Source organism: Calidris pugnax, unplaced genomic scaffold (assembly GCF_001431845.1).
Source record: "Calidris pugnax isolate Ruff unplaced genomic scaffold, ASM143184v1 scaffold247, whole genome shotgun sequence".
Taxonomy (NCBI): domain Eukaryota; kingdom Metazoa; phylum Chordata; class Aves; order Charadriiformes; family Scolopacidae; genus Calidris; species Calidris pugnax.
The window spans coordinates 2,033,850-2,052,308 of NW_015090980.1; the positions used below are offsets into that span (position 1 = coordinate 2,033,850).

The 18,459-nt window shown below is 52.0% G+C and overlaps 1 protein-coding gene across 4 annotated transcripts in view; it reads left to right on the forward strand.

Moving 5' to 3' along the window:
- The window catches only part of BSN (bassoon presynaptic cytomatrix protein), an 89,900-nt gene that overhangs the window by 15,133 nt on the left and 56,308 nt on the right, over positions 1 to 18,459 (forward strand). For all 4 annotated transcript variants that reach the window (XM_014953513.1, XM_014953516.1, XM_014953514.1 and 1 more), the window contains exon 2: positions 11,071 to 11,856. In XM_014953513.1, coding sequence (XP_014808999.1) covers positions 11,071 to 11,856 — 786 coding nt within the window. The remainder of the gene's footprint in view (positions 1 to 11,070; positions 11,857 to 18,459) is intronic.

The window sequence follows — 18,459 nt, forward strand, 5'->3', positions numbered from 1 at the left end:
ACAAACATCTGTGGGCAGCAATGCAGGCGTGTTTGATCCTGCTGGGGGCAGAGGATAGAGCCAAAACCTTCCAGAGGCCCTTACAGCCCTCTCTTCCTGCTGCTGCAGGACATGGGAGCAAAATCCATTTAATGTGGGCTTGTTGGAACGAAGCAGCAGCGTAAATAAAACTCATGTGCTGGAGCATCCATTGGAAAGAGTGGGGAACGGGGCAGGGCAAGGCAGTGCTGGGTCCCCAGGCTGGGGGAAACCCACCCAAGCGGGTCTCATCTGCTTCTCAGAGAGTCATAAAGGTGCTCAAGGTTGATGATAGGGCCCAATGCCCCATGGGAAAGCCTTCTGCGTTCCTTTGGGGTGGTTTGAAGCCTGGAGATTGGTACCTGTCCCTCTTGCCCATGGATGTGTGGTTGGCACAATGGTTTCTCCCATGGCAGTGCTCAGTGCTGGGATTCCTCACCCCTCTGCATGGGAAAGGGGCTGCTTGGGATGGCTTGGTCATAGGATTAACCATCCTTCTGGACACTTTCCAGGTCTCTCTCTCTCAGATCTCTCCCAACTGAGCGTGGTAAACCCTGGCTGGACAGGACCTCTCATGCCCCCAGCAGTCCTCCTCCGTGGGGTCCCTCGTGATAACCCCTGCAGGATCTCCATCCTCCAGTGCACTGCGTCCCACTGGGCTTCACTGAAACCCTTAAGCTTCATCACAATCATCTAATGAAATTCCTGGAGAAAAACAGTGCAGCCAGCTTTTGAGAGGGGCTGTGTGAGACACCCAGCCGTGTCTGGACCATGGGCAGGAGGGATGCACTGCCCTATGTGCACATCCTAACTTTGTGCCTATTTAATTTCTTCAGTATTTGCATCCTCTGACCCCAAATGAAGATAGGGGCTGTCCCAGTGATTTTGGCCAAGGCCAGACCTGCCCTGGGCATCCTACACTGTGGCTCCTTTGGCCGGCCTGTGGTACCAAGCCGGGGTGTCTCAGGATCCTGGCATCTGCTCGCTTTTCCTCTGCTGCAGCCATAGATTGGTGTTTCAGAGATTGTGTGGCTAGCTGGATTATAAATTATTCATGGCAGGGAACTTATCGTGTTTATCTGGAATAATTGAGCAATTAAATCTGTTTAGGTATGTAAAAAGATTGTGCAATGGCTTGTCTGTCTTCAGGCCTTAAATTCTACAAGAGCATTTATTACATATTTAATCCAGAATAATAATAATTATTAAAAAAAGACAGACGGAAAATACCTCCTGCTCTGATGCATTGATCCACTCCAGTCTGTTCGTTTGCAGAAGTCGGTCGTTCCGGCAGCTTCTCTCATAAATACCTTTTGGACCGGGATAAAGGAGACCAAACTTGGTGCCTTCAGTCAGGAGAAAACATGAGGCCATAACGCCTGGTCTGTGACCCTGTCTCTGAAAATACTTCAGGTTATTTACGTTAGCACCAGGATTGTCTTTTATTGTTTAAAAACCTCTGTCCCAGACACTTTCCTCTGGGTCGCAGGATCATGGTCCTCTCCGTCCTGGCTGCGGCTCCGCTGCGTTCAGATGCTGATGCTGCCAAGGAAATGCAAAGTTTGGGCTGTAAAAGGACCTTCAAATATTCAAGGCTGTTTAGTTTATTCCCTGAGCTACAGCCGTTATCTCCTATTGCTCTAATTGTCCAGGATTCCCAAAGGAGCCAGAAACTCACGGGTGAGGCTGCAACGGGGGCTCATAGCAGAAATGTGGAGCCATAAATGAGTAAATATGGAGCCGTGTGGTAAATGAATGATGATTTTATTCTGTGTTACCTGTAGGAAACTGGGCTGCTTTTTAAATTAGCCTGTTATAAGTCTATTTATCAAGCAGCCTCCTCTCTTTGCAGCGTTACAGCTGCTGCATGGCTTCCCTGCCGGACCGGGCACCCGCAGAATCCCCTTGGCCTCCTGTCTCTCTCCGCTTCGGGCAGGAGGTACCAAGGAATGGAAAGTTTTGAGCTCCCTCCCCAGCTGCTATTTTAGTTCTGCAGGAGACAAGGAGTGAGCAGGGCCGGAGGCTCCTGTTACTGCGTCCTTCGGCGGGCTAGGGGAGCAGCAGCATCAAAAAAAGGCAGAGCACAAGCCATTAGGCTTTTTCCCTTGAGGGAGCGGGCTCCCGTGGAAGTCCCTGGGGCTGCACTTAGAGTCCACGAAGCTCTCAAGAGGTTAAACCCCGGGGTGAGCTCTTTGGCAGGCCCAGGGGACAGCATCCTCCCAGGGCACGTCGGGGCATCCGAACCTCCCGCGGATGGCAGGGAGGGGATGACGATGACAACGATGACAAAGGGCTGTCTAAACAGGAGCTAGCGAGGCAGCAAATCGCACAAGAAACCTTCCCTAATGAACTGGAAGGACTTGTCCCTTCGCCCGGGGCGGTGGCACTGCCGGCGTGCTTAGCTAAGCAGCGCCTGGCTTTGGCAAAGGGGGGGGACCCGCGCTGTGGAGGGGGGAGCAGGAGGCTGGAAAGGTTTCCTCCTGCCCACCCGTTCCTCCCCCCCAGCAAGGGCGAGCGGGTGAAGAAGAGGATGGTGGTGCTTCCCGAGGAGCCAGCAGCTCGGTGGGGGCCTCAGCCACGGGGGGAGCGCCGTCCTGGGGGTGACAGCAGAGCAAGGTCAGTTGCAGAGCTCGGCGGCGTGTCGTGATGTCCTCAGAAGGTTCTCTTTGTCCTGGTATGGATGGCTGCGCGGGGTGGGTAAAGACGGGCCAAAAAAGACCCCTGTACAAGAAGCTGGAGGTCACCCTTAAAACCCAGAGGGTCTGCAGAGCCTCGTGTGGGTCGGTGCCCCCCGGCACCCTTTGGGGAGAGGAGGAGAAGAGTTGCTCTACCAGCCTTCGGTGAGTTGGGGGAGTGCTAACCAGGAGGGAAAGGAAACTGGTTGAGAAGTGACTAATAGGATGAAATGGCGTTGTCTCATCCCCCAGCTCGGTTCTCTGGACAAACGCGGTCTCCCATCTGTTGTTTGCAGTGAAGGAGATGAGTTTGGGGGTTGGTTCCTCTCGCTCGCCAGCAAGCGAGCAAGTTGATTATTTTCTGGCAAGCACTGGCAGGATGAGTACCGATGGCTTCGGTGGCTTCCCCTTCTGGGCAGGAGTGCTAAGGACTAGATTTTTATTTGTATTGACATGTTTGAAGATAAAGATGAGCATAAGGTGGCCTTTTTCAGAAGTGCCTCGGTGACCAATTCCCCTGTCAATTAAGTGCCGATGCACTCCTAATTGCACATTCCCTCTGGAGCCCTGGATTCTCCTCAAACTGTGCTGTAGGTTTGGACCAGGAAGCTTCCAGCCCACGCTGCCTGTGCGTGTTTGCATCCGCCTCCTCTCCACCTGGATGCACACATGCATCTCGGTGATGTCTTGACATGCAGCCTGGCCAGGGACACGCGACGGCTCCCGCACCCTGGTCCTCCAGAGGTGCCTCAGGAGGCTTCATCTCCCGATGTTATCTCTTCCCCCCGCCCCCAGATCAGACCCTGCCTGGTGCACCAACATCTCAGCCTCCCACAGGATGCTTTGCAGGCTCCTCCTTTCACTTGCACGCAGGCTTGATCCAAACACCAGGGGTGGCTTTTCCTACCCTCAGCTCATGAGCTTCGGGGCAAGCTGCCCCCCCGTTGCCGGAGGAGAGACCAGCAGTAGCTCTGCTTTAAAAAACAACCCCCAAACTTCAGAACAAGGCATGTTCTTGGCCGTAAGCTCCACCAGCCGTTCTGAGAGGGTGTGGGAAGCCTTCTCCGTGCAGCACGTTTAGCTTTTTCACACGCATCAGCAGCTCTTCCCAGCATTTGCTGAGCTTTCCCTGCTCTCCTACAGCCGTTCCCACCTCCCGGCGGTGTCCCAGCTCCCTGCCGCAGCTCGCCCTTCCCTCTCTTCCAGAGCCGAGGGCTGCCTTTAGCACTGCCTCTTCTCTTGGATCAGGATGTGGCTTTAATTGCAGGGTTACGTGGCTTTTGGCAGATTTCAGCGTGAGGATGTAAAATGCAAGACGTGCCCCCCCCCTTCCCCCCCTACCCACCCTCCCTCTTTCCTCCTCCCGGAGAGCTCCTCCAAAGCAGATCCGGGAGGCACGGAGGGGAAGGGACGTTTTGCTGACTGGCTGATTCGGTGAGATGAGGGTTCTTCATGTGCAGGCAGAGCTCTGATGGATCGGAGGCACGTAAGGACACTCGCAGGCAGGTCACTGGCAGCTCTCGGGAGAGGCCAGGCTCTTGCAGGGCTCCTCCGGGATAAGCCAGTAGGACCCATTAATGAAACCCTTCTTCATCCAGTCAGCGATCTTGGCGCTGAGCCTCCCTATTAGCGTGATTAACACAGTACCTTCGTTACCCAGTTCCAGCTTTTGGTTATTTTTACGCTCTGGCTGTACTGCTGCCTTGGAGAGGCAGAGGAGGGACCGTGGCCCTGGTCCTGGGGTGCATCTGCTGGGGGCTGGCTTCGTGAGAGGTGCCTCTGGGGCTGGCTCCTCGGAGTTGAGGAGCTCCTGCTGAAGGCTTGCTGCCTGGCTCTTCTCAAATGTGTTCTTTTTCACGATTTCCAGTTTTGTAGAATATTTAATACACATGGTTTAGGCAACTCGGAGGAAACCCACGCTCCTCTTCTCTGATTTCCCATGAATTTGGCTTCTCATTTTTCAGCCAGATGTGCACCCTGCTGTCTCACGCCAGAGGAGGAGGATGGGTTGTATCTTCTGCTGAACTTCTTCCTGCTCAAAGTGGTCTGCCTTGAATGGGATTGGCCACGCTTGACTTCAAATGGCTTGGGAGCTGTTCTTCCCAGCCTAAAATAATCATTTAAAGCAAGTCAGGTGGTCTGTGCTCCTGCAGTGCCCCGTGGCCTCCTCTGGTACAGGGTCGTATCTAGCAAGGCTGCAGTGAGATGAATTGTAAATGGGTAGAGCTGGTGAGGAACCTTTCAGTCTCTAGGCTCCAAAGTCTTAAATATCGTCATCTAACGCTCTCCTGTTCTTGGTTTTATTACTTTTATGTAGTGGAATAGTGTCCTGAGTGACCTCCAAACGGTCCAAAATAACCAACCCTCAGCAAAGCCAGAATTATTCTTCATTATAATCCTAAATTTTGGCTTCGAGAGATCTCGGCTGTTCAATTAAGAATTCTTTCTGCTTACAGCTCATTTTAAGGCTTCTCCTGCAAAGGCTGAACTCTATACTTAGGATACTTTCAGAGCTGTATTGTCTTACCTCAGGAGAACAAAACAACCCGCACATCACCAGCATTCCTTCGCATCTCCTGGTAACAAATCCAGGGGACGGACTGTTTCCACAGCTTCCTAAAATAGGTGGTCTCAGAATAACTTTAGAAGCTGTGTAAGCTCAAGCTGTCTCTATCGTTTCAGCTCATTTTTATCTTTTCTTGGCATTTTTTCTGGAGCGATGGGTGAGCTGCAGCACAGGGGGATGCTTTTTGCCCCCCGCTGCGTACCTGTGCAAACCACTGCCAGGATCTGGCCCACCAGGCACATGCCCACCTATAATAATTATTGGGGTTTAAATCTGCCCAGGGCACAGCCAGGACGTGCTCTGTGTGTTCCTGCCTACAATTCTACAATTTATATATATATATTTTAAGGAAATGCTGATTGGGAAGTTTCCGTTCCTAATGGGATTTGGAATCGGTCGGTGCTCGCAGCTGGAGGACGGCATGGAGGGGGGGGGCACATCTGGCAGCGGTGACCCCATGAGGGCTGCAAGTCACAGATGCCTTAGGAATTAGGGAAGAGCATTAGGGACTAGTGGGATTTGGGAGCGGGGTTAGAGGAACAGTCTGGGATGCTGCAGGGGGCTGGAGTGGGATGGGTAGGGCTGGTGGTCCTGGGGGCTGGGGCAGGTCAGATGTTGGATGCAGACAAACCAAATGTCAGTGAAGATGAGGGGCTTCAAACTTCCCAAGCTTTTAAGATCAGTATGGGTACAAAATACCCTATAGACTGAAGGCCTGCAAGCTTTACCTCCCCGAGTCTTCTGCTGAGCCCAACAGCATGTGTATAATTTGCTTTAATGGTTAGAAACATCTGCTGTTAAAAGTGATGCTTAATATATTTGGCTTCCATTTCCAGTCATTAGTTCTTTTTATGCCTTTTTCTGCCTAATTAAGAACCTTTTAGTACCTGATATTGTTTCCCCTGAATGTGCTGCTATGTCGTAATCAAGTCACTTCTTAATCTTCTCTTTGATAAACGAAAAAGATCAACCTCTTTAATTCTCTCATTTCAGACATTTTCTGCATCCCTAGAATCACTCTTACAGATCCGGTCTATATCTTCCGCAGTGTTTTACTAATCTCCTTAAAATGTCGGTGTGGAACTGTTGAGGGCTCTGGAAGGAGTCCCTGGGTGCTGGAAGAGGAGGATGAGCCACCTCCTCATTCCCACCTCCAGCTCCAGGCTTCCCGCACGGAGCGAGCGCGGGTTTGTCAGGCAGCAGAGACCCATCTTCATCAATATTTATCATTTTACCAAAATCTGCTGTGGGTGAGTGGCGTGAGCCGTAGAGAGGTGGTGAATCCTTCTTGTCTCCCGGGTCAGCCAGCTAACTGGGCTGAAATCCATTTAACATATTCACTATTCATATTTTACAGTGCTTTCTTTCTGTCAGGATGTCACGCGTTACTAGGTCAGAACACCTTTTGGACATCAAGGGTATTGCTTCTGTGCATTACTAATATCAAATGTGCGGAGAATGAAATCGGGTTTGCTCGCTGTGACCTATTTTCCCTAAAACCACGTTGACTGGCGTATCTGCTTGCCTTTCAGTTCTCTGCTGCGTGAGTCCAAGCCTTGTCTTTCCCTCTTGGACAGATGTCTGGCTAGGTGTCCCCTCCAGGCCATACCTTTGCCTTCTTGGATATTCAAAGCAGAAGACTCTTCCGGTCTTCTAAAATTTCCTCTTAAAAATGAACATCAGCACGCGGCAGTTTTCTTAGCTCTCTTAGATCTCTTGGATGCAAAATTATTCGGATCTGCCAAATTTAAATGTCTTCTGGTGCTGGTAGATGTTGTTGAGTGTTCTTCTTGATTGCTAATAAGTTGGAAACGCTTCATCCTCATAATGAGTGTTATCCTGCTTCTTCCAAAATGTTCGATGACAGTAATTGCAGCACGTCCACCATATCTGTCTCATTAACAGCTTTACCGTCTCCACCCAGTGATGGACCCCTGTCCTTCTAGGATGGCCTCTGTCCCTAAAACCCTCCGTCAGTTCTTCCTGCTGCTCCCCAGGAGACGTCTTCCTGAAGCTCCTTTGCTTTCGTACGGTTTAAGCACTTCACGGCTTCTCGTTTCAGTCGGTTGATGTTGGTGTGCTGAGCTCTCATAGCTGATGATTTTATATTTCTAATTGTGCCCTTCATTTTGCACAGCAGCCGCCTTCACTTTTAGCTGGCCTTGCTCTCTCTTCGTTGAGGCGTCAGCTTGGTGTCAGAGCTACCATCTACAGCCCCATTTTCTTTCTATTTTCCAGTGCAGGAGGTTGGCGTGCTCTGAGCACCTGGTCTCAGGCTATTCAAGAGGGCACAGCTTCACCTCCCCTTATTTTAGTGTATAACGGTGATTTCAGCGTTCCCATAAGGTGAGCTGGAACTACAGTTTTCAGTAATGTTGAGTTTTCCCCTTCTCACCGACAGACATTTCATTCTGCTCATTGCCCGGAGTGTTAACAGTGGTGAAGAAGTAGTACGGTGAATTATTCTTTTCATATTCTTGCCTCCTATTTCTTTACTGTTTTCTGAGCCTCTTTTCCCTGCATGATGAGTCGGCAGGCAAGAAGAGGATTGTTTAGAGGATGGCAATGTAAGCCAACTGAATAGTCCACTGTTTCTCCTATTTCTGTGTCTTATTTGCTCAGTTCTCCACCAAATCAAAACTTTCAGAGGTTGGATTAGTAAAGATTTATGCCCAGGCTTTTCCATTTTCCTCTTTCTTTCTTTGGGGAAGAACCTTTGGCAAGATGACTTAGTCCTTCCTCTTTACTATCTTCCCTCCAGGATCCTTGAAGTCGTCTTTGATCTGTGTAATCCACATGTTGTGTCATCGGTGGTTGCATCAGTAGAGGCCGATCAGGCAATTTGTCATAATCCCAACAAAATTTACATTCCGAGTGCTTGCTCTGGGAACACACCCCCTCACTGTATTCCCTGCAGCTTTCTCCTGCTCCTCAGGACAGATGTTCCTCAGCAGTTGCTTACCAAGCCACCCAGAGCAATTTGACGGTTCCTATCCCATCGGAAAGCCCTCTGGCTTTTTTTCTGTTTTGGTTGCATAAGCCAGGTTTATTGTGGAAAGCACAAAAGTTCCAATGATGCTGCTGTTCCCCAGCCCCTGAGCTCAGGAAGATCTTGGGCTTGTCCGTGGGCCATATGCAGTTTATGTGATCGTGAGACCTGGGGCTGGAACATCCCGGTGCCCGGGGGAGCGGTTGTTCCCTTGGCCAGGGGCGAAGCGGGCACCGTGCGTGGCGTGGGGAGAGGGGGAACCAGCCAAACCAGAGCTGAGAGCTGTTGGGTATTCACCAGCAGCGCTCGCTGCTCGTTAAAGCTGGCAGATGGTTGAGGGCAATCAATTGAATTCCCTCAACATTTTGTTTGGTTGTTTAGAAGTTTATGCAGGAGAGCAGCAGAGTATTTTTCCCATTCTGGAAAATAAGTTCAATCTCGTGCCAGGCTACAATAAATGCAGACTGTAGAGAAGCAGGGGTGCGGAGCTGCGCGTACCTTGCAGTCATGGTCCCTTAAAATCGAGTGGCAAACAGCCCCAATGTGGGTCTGGGGGTGATCTCCTCTTCCCCCCATTCCCACCCCACCAGAGGGTCTGGAAGTGCGGGTAAGGAGATTATGTGGAGAGGGAAGATTTGCCTTTCTGAGATACTGGGAGCTTTGCGGGGGGAGAGACCCTGAATAGAAAGGATTGGTTCCCCCTTAATCGGAGCCGACGGGGACGGCGGGCAGAGCTGACAGGATTTTGGGAGACGCTCTCCTGAAATAGAATAGCAGGAAGAAATTCCAGGGGCTGCGAAAGCAAAAATAGGGCAAGGAATTCTGTATCTCAGGAGAGAGAGAGAGAGAGACAGCAAGACCATAAGAAATTACAAAAACTAAAGCAATGTTCTCAGGCACTAAATATAATGGCGCTCGTTTGGAAGGGCTGGGAGAAAACAGCGACGTAAATTGCTGGGGAAAAATTGCGGCTGCTTTTCAGCTCCGAGCAAAATACTGGAGCAGAGGCTGGTGGGGGCTCGGCGAGCACGGTGAGAGCTGAGAAGAGCACAGAGCTGAGGTGCAACCAGGCTGGGGAGGTGATGGGAAGAGCTCTGGGGGAGACCGAGAAGCGATGTGGAGCTCTGCGAGCCGGAGAGCCCACCAGGGGCTGGGCAGGGGGCAGAAGGGGCACAGTGGGCAGGGGGAGGCTTGTTCAGGCACCCTCCCCCTTTAATTTTAGTCCATCCTTCCTAATTGATCTGAGTTGCTTCTGTTTCAAAAAGTTTTATTATTCAAAGGCTGGGCTTTTTGAGAGTCCTCCTGGGAGGAGACCTGTAAAGAGAGGTTGGGGGAGCATCTGCCTCCCCCTCTTGGGGACCCACCATCCCTTCCCATCGCAGGACCTGCTGAAACACCTGGCTGCCTCCTCTGAGCAGGAGAAGGTTAAAAACTCATCTGTGGTTGGAGTGGAGGGAGAAAAAAACCCCTGTGGCCAGGTTATGAATCGGTTGTGCAACACCCCACACGCCTCCAACCGCAGGACCAAAAGGCCACGCAGACCCAGAGATGTGGGGCTGGGAGAGGCAGTGGGGTGGTCAGTGTCTCTGCAGTGAGGTGGGTAAGCTGAGCCTTAGAGGTGATCCACAGCAGTGGGATGAGGAGATGGCTTTGGAAATAAAAGGCAGGGAAATCTGCATCCCATGGGATGCGTGCAGGCTCCTGGGACGTGCAGCCCCAGGAGAGCCCAGGGGCTGGGAGCTACCATGCCGGGCTGCACATCCACCTCTCCTGGATGCTGCTCCAGATTTTGGGAATGCTCCGGTCCTTTTTGCCACTTGAGTCGCTTGTCTGGGAGAAATCTTTCGCAGGCAGACCCTGGTTGTCCCGCTGACGGTGCTATATATTAATATTTGCACAGCCGCTGAGCATCCTGGGGATTCCTCGTATGGGAAAGCTCCCAGCTTTCATACGGCCTCTTTAATTAACTTAATTCAGATGTTAGCGTGTCATGGGGAACGTCTCTGGAGGGGGGAAGTCTTCCATTTATCACCACTTAGCCAGGGAGCATTGTATTTTTCATTTGCATCCAAAAGTTCGTCCTGGCGCGAGTGAGAATTAACCATTTACTCCCCCCGGGGGTGCTTTGCCTGCCCAGCAGCGCAGATGCGTCGTGCGAGGAGAACCGGCCCCCTGCTGCCCCTTCTGGGCTGCGGTGCCAAATTTCTGGGTGGGATATCACGATTCCAGAAAAAACATGTCTGCTGGCCCCGGGGAAGCAATCGGGCACTTCACGACGGCTCTTCCCCCCGGGAGGTGCCTGGTGGCAGCAGGCAGTGTGCCGGCGCTGGGGAGCGTTGCAGTTGTATGTGTGTGTGATGGAACATCCCTCTGTCGAGCTGCGCTGGACCTCCTGCCAGCTCTGGTGGCCAAGTGGGTGTCCAAAAATGGGCTTTAGGGAGGTGGTGGAGCCAGGGGGGCCTCAGAAAGGCTCCTCTCTCCCCTGGGGGAAGCAGGAAGGCTGCTGCCTGCAGGCAGAGCCTCGTGGCTAGCAGGAGCTTTGCAGCAGAAGCCTTGGAAGCAACCCAAGGCTAATTAAAGCTTGCTTTTGCACCGGCGTGTTGTGTCGTGGGTACCTGTGACAGATGGGGGCCTGTTCGCCGTGACTGGGAGATGCTTTGGTGAAGAACGTGGTACCAGAATGTTCTTTCTGGGAGCTGGTGGCTCATTCCTGTAGCTACATGGGGGTTGTTTAGGGGAGCCTAAGGGCACGCTGGGGGTACCTTGTGTGCGGTCGTAGCCTGCTCACCCCTCACTGCCCGTGTCCTCTTCTCCTCTCGCAGGTGAAGGAATGGTTGTGCTTGAACTGCCAGATGCAGCGGGCTCTGGGGATGGACATGACCACCGCTCCTCGCTCCAAGAGCCAGCAGCAGCTGCACTCTCCTTCGCCGTCCCCATCGCACTCCCCGGCCAAGCACCCACCGCCCCCGGCCGCGGATAAGTCCCCGCCGGCCGCCCGCACCCTGCCGCCCGAGCCATCCAAACCTCACCCCGCCACCACGCCGCAGAGGGAACCGCACGGCCCCGGCCAGCCGAAACCTCAGGAGGTGGCCAGGTCCTCCCCGCAGCATCAGCCAGCCAAGCCTTCCTCCTCCGAGCAGAGAAAGACGGCGGGAGATGTGGGGGCGAAACCTGCCGCCCCAGCCCCCGGGGCTGGAGCACAAGAACAAGCCCAGGAGGGGCTCACAGGGAAGCTCTTCGGCTTTGGGGCCTCCCTCCTGACCCAGGCGAGCACCCTCATGAACGTCCAGCCAGAGGCCCCCCCTCCGAGCCAGCCGTCTCCTGGCAAAGTGCCTCCAAAAATTGTCTTCAGCGATGCCAGCAAAGAGGCTGGTCCCAAAGCCCCGGGGGCGCAGGGCCGAGCTGGTGCCACCCCGGCCACCAAACCGGGCAAGCCGGAGCAGGGCATCAAGCCAAAGGAAGTGCCGAAAGCGAGGGTTTTGTGCCCCCTCTGCAAGGCGGAGATCAACGTGGGCTCCAGCGAGCCCCCCAACTACAACTCCTGCACAACCTGCCGGCAGCAGGTCTGCAACATGTGCGGCTTCAACCCCACACCTCACCTGGTGGAGGTAAGGGGGCTCGAGGGGGTGGGCAGGCACCTTCCAAGCCGAGGGTCGGGGCTCTCTCCTTCCTTAAAATGGAAAAAAGATGGTGTGTTTTCCTCGAAAGGTTTACAAAACCCTTTAAGGAGCTTCTGGAGCCATAGTTCTTCCAGGGGAAGCCCCAGGGCTGGAGGCAATGGTCCTCCACCTCTTGACAAAGACATGGATTTCCTATGTGTACACTGAGTTCCCGCTGGTTTCATGTAGGGAGGAGAGAAAGAGGTGGTCATTGTTTGGGGCACCCCCCACAGTTTTCACTGCTCCCCAAAGGTGTCCAGGGGTGAGGAAACAGAAACAGGTCATGCATGTGCCCAAGTAACCAACAAGCATCTTCCTTCTGGTGCTGTGGATGGACCAGGCTTGGGATGAGGCTGGTGAAGGATGTTCTGTTTCCTCAGATGGTGAGGGTGCAAGGAGAATGGTATGGGTGGGGAAAGTGCCAAGACCTCAGCAAGATTTCAAATCAGCTGAGGGCACACGATGGCTCATTGGAGTTTGCTGCCCTCTCCAGATGTGCCTGGGTTCAGGGCAGGGGGGTGGGGCTGTTAGGTCCCGGGCTGAGCAGAGGATGGATGTGGAGATGTCCACGGCGCCATTTGGATGTGAATTGGCTGAGTGTCGTGCAGCCTGCTGGGGTGGAGTGCAAGGAGAGGAGGAGGAGGTTGAGGTGGTCTGAGGTCCACCCAGTCTCACCAAGTGTAGTCTAAGGTGTCTGAACTGTTGCGATGCCCACCCAGATCATCTTCCCAAGCACCAAAAAGGTACTTTAGGCAATTCTGGCCACTAAGACCTGCAGAGGAGAGTGGTTAGTGCAACTGGGGCTTAACTGGAGCATCCTCCTACCTCTTCCTCCCCCCTTGCTAGCTAGTAAGGGAGATCTTCCAGACCTTTGGAGAAGGCCTTCAGTTAAAGTCTAGACCCTCACTCCCTCGTCTACAGGTGATTTGAGACCCTTACAAGAGGAGCCCCAGGGCTTTCTTCTAGAAATGCTGCATCTTGCAGCCAGTAAGACACAAAATCGATATCATCAGCACATGGAAAAGTTAATGGGGACTTTAAATGACCAGAAGTAGGATTGTTAATCTTGGCTTTGTTCCACGGCGGATAATTACATTTTATGTCCCTAACTCCTCCTTGCAGTTTCAATTACACCCAGTAATTTTCTCCCCTTCCCAAAGCTGCTGCTGTTCACGGTCACGTTCACGGCGGAGGAGAGCTGCTCTCCTGGCGTGGCCTGCAGCCTGCTCGTGGAGGAGTAAACCAGTGCCTAGTTACGTGTCCGTGCCCATCAGTTGGCCACCTCCATGTCCGTAATGCTATTTTCAGTGGAAAAGCTCTTCTCATTCCTCTTACCGCTTCTTCCTTCCTACCCTGAGGGCTTGGGTGAGAAGGTGTCCAAACGTCATCCCTTGGGTAGACCTGAAGCCCTGTACTGGTGTGCCCTTGGGCAACGATGTGCTTCCTAGCTTCAGAAAACTCATGAGTTGGTGAAATGGCTTTAACGTACTCCCCTTGGCAGCCGCCTGCTGATTAATTAATTAGAGAATTAGTTTGGGGTTGGGTTGTACCTGATAATGTGGTGCTCTCTGCAGGTACCAGAGAAAGGTGGCTGAGGGGAGGTCACCTCTCCCCAGCGCTTGTCTCCAGGGTCACTGGCTGTCACCTGGGATTAAATTTTCAGATTTTGAAGGCTGGAGTCTGTCTTGGCACTCTCAGCTTTTGACTAAACTCTTTCAGACACCCTTGACAAACTCGTGCTTGCGGCTGTGTCTGTCATAAGGTTTCTCGCTGCTGCTCATCACTGCCATATCCACGTGCCTTCACGTGGAGCGAAGACCCACAGTGAGGTCCCACCTGGGCTTTGTCATGTCTTGGACTTTGTTTCCCTTTACGTAGAACCATTATCCAGCTGGGAATACCTGGGCTGGTTTATGGGATTTGTGTTTTATTAAGAGTTGAGGAAGAAATGCAACACTCAAGCTGTGAATGTTCATAACAAAAACTTTCTGAGGAAAGGAAAACATTTCAAGACGTGTTAATGCAGTCGGATTTTAGGTTTGCTTGGTCTTCTGAGAAGATTGCTCTGTGGTCTCATCCTCTTTTTCCTCGCAGCTCACACGAGCTTGTCCTGAGCCCCAAGATTCACACGAATTCCACAACTCACCCTTTGTAGTGAGGGTAGTACACCTCAAGTAGTGAGGCTTGATCCATTAATTGCTTTATGAATTAGAACCTTGACTCTAAGTTGCCCTTGGAAGTTGCGTGGAAGCTAAGGAGGAGATTTGAGCCTGGGTTCTGGTACGCGCAGAGGAGCATGGGCTGTGGGCAAGATGGGCAGCACCCTCTGTATGTACCACTGGAGCCTGGGCAAAGTCTTCACCCTGGCTTCAAATGGTGTCAGTAACAGGAGGGAGAGGCCATGGTGGCCTTGTTTTGGGGGAAAGGATGGAGTTTTGCAGCAAAACAGCGATAGAAGAATGCATTTTCTGCAAATAGTGTTGTATCGTCGTGGCTTTGTCATGGTGTTGGAGGTGGGTTGCATGTGATCATGGTTTCATAGCAAAACCATGTAACCATCTTGGGAGGGAAAAAAATTCCTAAATAATGTTTGCATCCTCCTACAGGACAGGTAGTTCACTTCACTAATTAGGTCATCTCCGCTGCTGGAGAGGCTGTAATGAACTTGCACTGAGGGAGAACTGCTCTCCATGTATTGGCGTGGGTGGGTGCAGCTCGGTGGAAGCATCACCCAAACTGAATGAATTCTTGCTTGTTGGGGGGCTGGATGACTCCAGGCACGAGGTGGGAACCAGAGGGGACACTGGCAACGCTGCTTCGCTGGGGACCCGGGCTCCTTGGTGGCATCACACATAATGCTAAGAGTGAAAAGCATCCTAACACCCACTATCTCCAGTGCTTTAGCGTGTGCTGACTTCCAAATTCATCATGGCTGTTGAGGAATAGTCCCCGCAAGTGACTGAGGTGGATGTTGGAGGGAGTATGCTTAGAGAGACCCCATGATATGTCCTCGCCTGCTGATGGAAATGTTAGGCTGTTGTAAGCCACTGGAAGCGGACCTCCTACTTGGAAATCTGTGTGTGTTTCTGCCACGTGGATGGTCTTTCTGCCATGTGGATGGGTGACCAACAGGATGTGACAGGTACCAACTACCTGGACACACGGTCAACATCAGGAGGGGCAACTGGTCAAACCTCTGGGCCACTCTCAGCATGGGGAGAGTGTGGGAGGTGCTGCTGTCTGGCGATCGCTGTTATGAAATGGGGAGAAGAAAATAGAGAGTGACATACAGAAAGCAGGGAAGGCTTTTGCCCATATCCCTAGCCCCCTAAAACTTCTGATTTCCCTGGAAAGATGCATTATTTTTTACCCAAGGTATTTTCATTCTCATCCCACTCCTGGTCTAAAGATGGAGTTGGAGGCTCCAGGTCCTTGTTGTCCCCTCCCACCCTCTGCAGCCTCCTGGGGAGGTATCCAAGGAGCTGCCTCCTCCCCAGGGTTTTGTTCAGCTCACTCAAACCTAGCAAAAGAGAAGAAAATGCTAAAAGTGCTTTTTTTTTTTTTTTCTGTGGAGTCACCAGCTGAGTTGCGTAGGTGTGAAGCCACCTAAGGAAAAGGGTGACTTGAGCTTCCCTCATTGTCTTTGCACTGCTGTGGGCTCAGGGCTCGTGCAGTCTGGTCCAGGTGAAGGCAGCTCCAAGAGCATCCTACCTGCGAGCAGCCAGGTAGTGCTTCCAAGCCCAGAGCTCCCATGAGATCCACCAGCAGGGCTGGCTTTCTTTTGGCCCTGGGTCTTGGGGAGCTTCTGGGCATGGTCAGAAGATGATGCTGAGAACTGGGAGCCTAGGACACCTGAGGAGTTCAGGTACAAGCATGGCATTTTGATAGCACATCCCAGGAGAAGTGCGTGGGCTGTGGTGGCCCACAGCTCTGGAGACGGTAGGTGACCAGCAGAGAGAAAGCCTAAAAGTGTCCCTGACCTCCGCTTCTCTTGCTTGCTTGCCATGATACATGTTACCCAGCTTTAAATAAGTTGTTTATGTGAATTAACAGAAGTACAGGTGCATGGAGCTTCCTCCCACCTCATCACACCTCCTCCAGGAGCCGGCTCCTGGGAACAGCACCATCAGTTCCCACCAAGTCAGATCTGGCGCTTTGGGGCTCTCCCAAATTCCCTACAGCCTCAGCCTGGTGACATGCAGGCAGGAAAGAGGTTTCCACTGCAGGAAGACCAAGTGCTGGGCCATTTCACTGGGGATTTAAGAAATCACACCTTGTTGTGGTTTAACCCCAGACAACAGGTAGGACCACACAGCTGCTGGTGCAGTTCTCCCCATTCTCCTGGAAGGGCAGGGAGAAGAGGAAGAAGAGGAAGAGAAAGGAAAGTGGGTTGAGATAAAAAGACAATTTAATAGAACAGTAACAGAAAAAGGAAAAATACCAATAATAATAATAATAATAATGGTAAAAGAATGCACAAGTCACTCTCACCCCCTTGTGAATTGTCACTGTCCCAAGCAGCCATTGTGAGTACCTTCTGCCCCTGGCTGACCCCATTCATATACCGAGCATGATGTCTACTGTACGGAATATTCCATTGGCCAGCTTTGGAGTCCTCAGCTCAGGCAGGACATGGGCCTGTTGGAACGAGTCCAGTGAAGGGCCGTGAAGATGCTCAGAGGGCTGGAGCACATACCAATAATAATAATAATAATAATGGTAAAAGAATGCACAAGTCACTCTCACCCCCTTGTGAATTGTCACTGTCCCAAGCAGCCATTGTGAGTACCTTCTGCCCCTGGCTGACCCCATTCATATACCGAGCATGATGTCTACTGTACGGAATATTCCATTGGCCAGCTTTGGAGTCCTCAGCTCAGGCAGGACATGGGCCTGTTGGAACGAGTCCAGTGAAGGGCCGTGAAGATGCTCAGAGGGCTGGAGCACCTCTCCTGTAAGGACAGGCTGAGAGAGTTGAGGTTGTTCAGCCTGGAGAAGAGAAGGCTCCAAGGAGACCTTAGAGCCCCTTCCAGTACCTGAAGGGGCTACAGGAGAGATGGAGAGGACTCTTCATCAGAGAGTGGAGTGACAGGACAAGGGGTAAGGGTTTTAAACTGAAAGAGGGGAGATTTGGATTAGATATTAAGAAGAAATTCTTTCCTGTAAAGGTGGGGAGACCCTGGCCCAGGTTGCCCAGAGAAGCTGTGGCTGCCCCATCCCTGGAGGGGTTCAAGGCCAGGCTGGATGGGGCTTTGAGCAACCTGGTCTGGTGGGATGTGTCCCTGCCCAGGGCAGGAGGGTTGGAACTGGATGATCTTTAAGGTCCCTTCCAACTTGAACCATCCTATGATTCTATTCCATCATTCCGTCTGTGCTCCTTATCAGCTCCTCTGGGAAGCTGAAAAAAGTCCTTGAAAAATATGAATGTCACCTGTCAACAACTAAAAGAGTATGTTTTAGTGGCATTGTTGCCATTCCTTTCATACCACATCTGAAACACAGCAACCACTAGGAAAAAAAAAAAAAAAAAAAAGAGGTAACTCTATCCCAACTGAAACCAGGACATAGTCTCAGGGAGCAAGTGATCTGGGCAGAGCTGGCCGGAGCCTGATTGCCCTGTGCTGCACGGTGCTCTCCTGCTAACCCTGCCTGACCCCGCTTGACTCCAGGGGTTTTTGCATTAAGGAAGGAATGAACTATGCATGTTGTGTTACTTAAATAAGCGTGACAGGATGTCCCTTTGCCTAATTAACCAGCCTGACACGGTGACAAGTTTCGTGGCAGAACGCCGCTGCTGCTCCCTGGGTGCCAGGCCCCGACCTCCAGCCGGTTCCTTACCCTCAGGAGGGGCTTCCTACTCATTTGTGGCACTCACCACACCACAGCCAGATCCTAAAATTGCATTTGTTTTCTTGCTTTCCTCATGTTTTACCAAAAAGCACCCTTTTTATAACTCTGGAATTGCCACGGACGTGCTCTATCTCCCTTGTCTGCTTTCACCACTCAGTGTGGTTAGGTTCCTTATTATAAGCATATATAATATATTATAAACACAGAATTTATATTATCCTGGATGCAGTATCACAAATCGACAAGATGCAGGACCAGCATCTGCCTGAGCCCTTCGTGGGACACGTTCCCCTTCCCCTGCTCCCCCTCTACCTGCAGCCAGGTACAAACGAGCCTCTTCAGGTGGATTTTTCTTTTTTTTTTTTTTGGCAAAGAGCTTGTGAATCACCCCATGGAATACTTTCCGGAAAGCCCTGGGCTTCTCTCTTTTCCATCCGAGACCTCCTGCTGGACCAAATTGGTCCCTGAGCAGAAGAGCCTCCCCCCCCGCTGTTGGGATGTGATGCTGCGTCGCTCGGGTGGGAGATGGTGACGCCGAGGAGGTGGACGAGCCTTCATAGAAATCTCATAGAAATAAATCTCATAGAAAGGGGGAAAAGCGAGAGGGAAGGAGCACTGTGCTCCTGCCTCCCCTACCCTCACTGCAGGTGGGAACTGGTGGTCATGAGACCATGTTGTCCCCCCGGTGTGCCATGCCCCTGT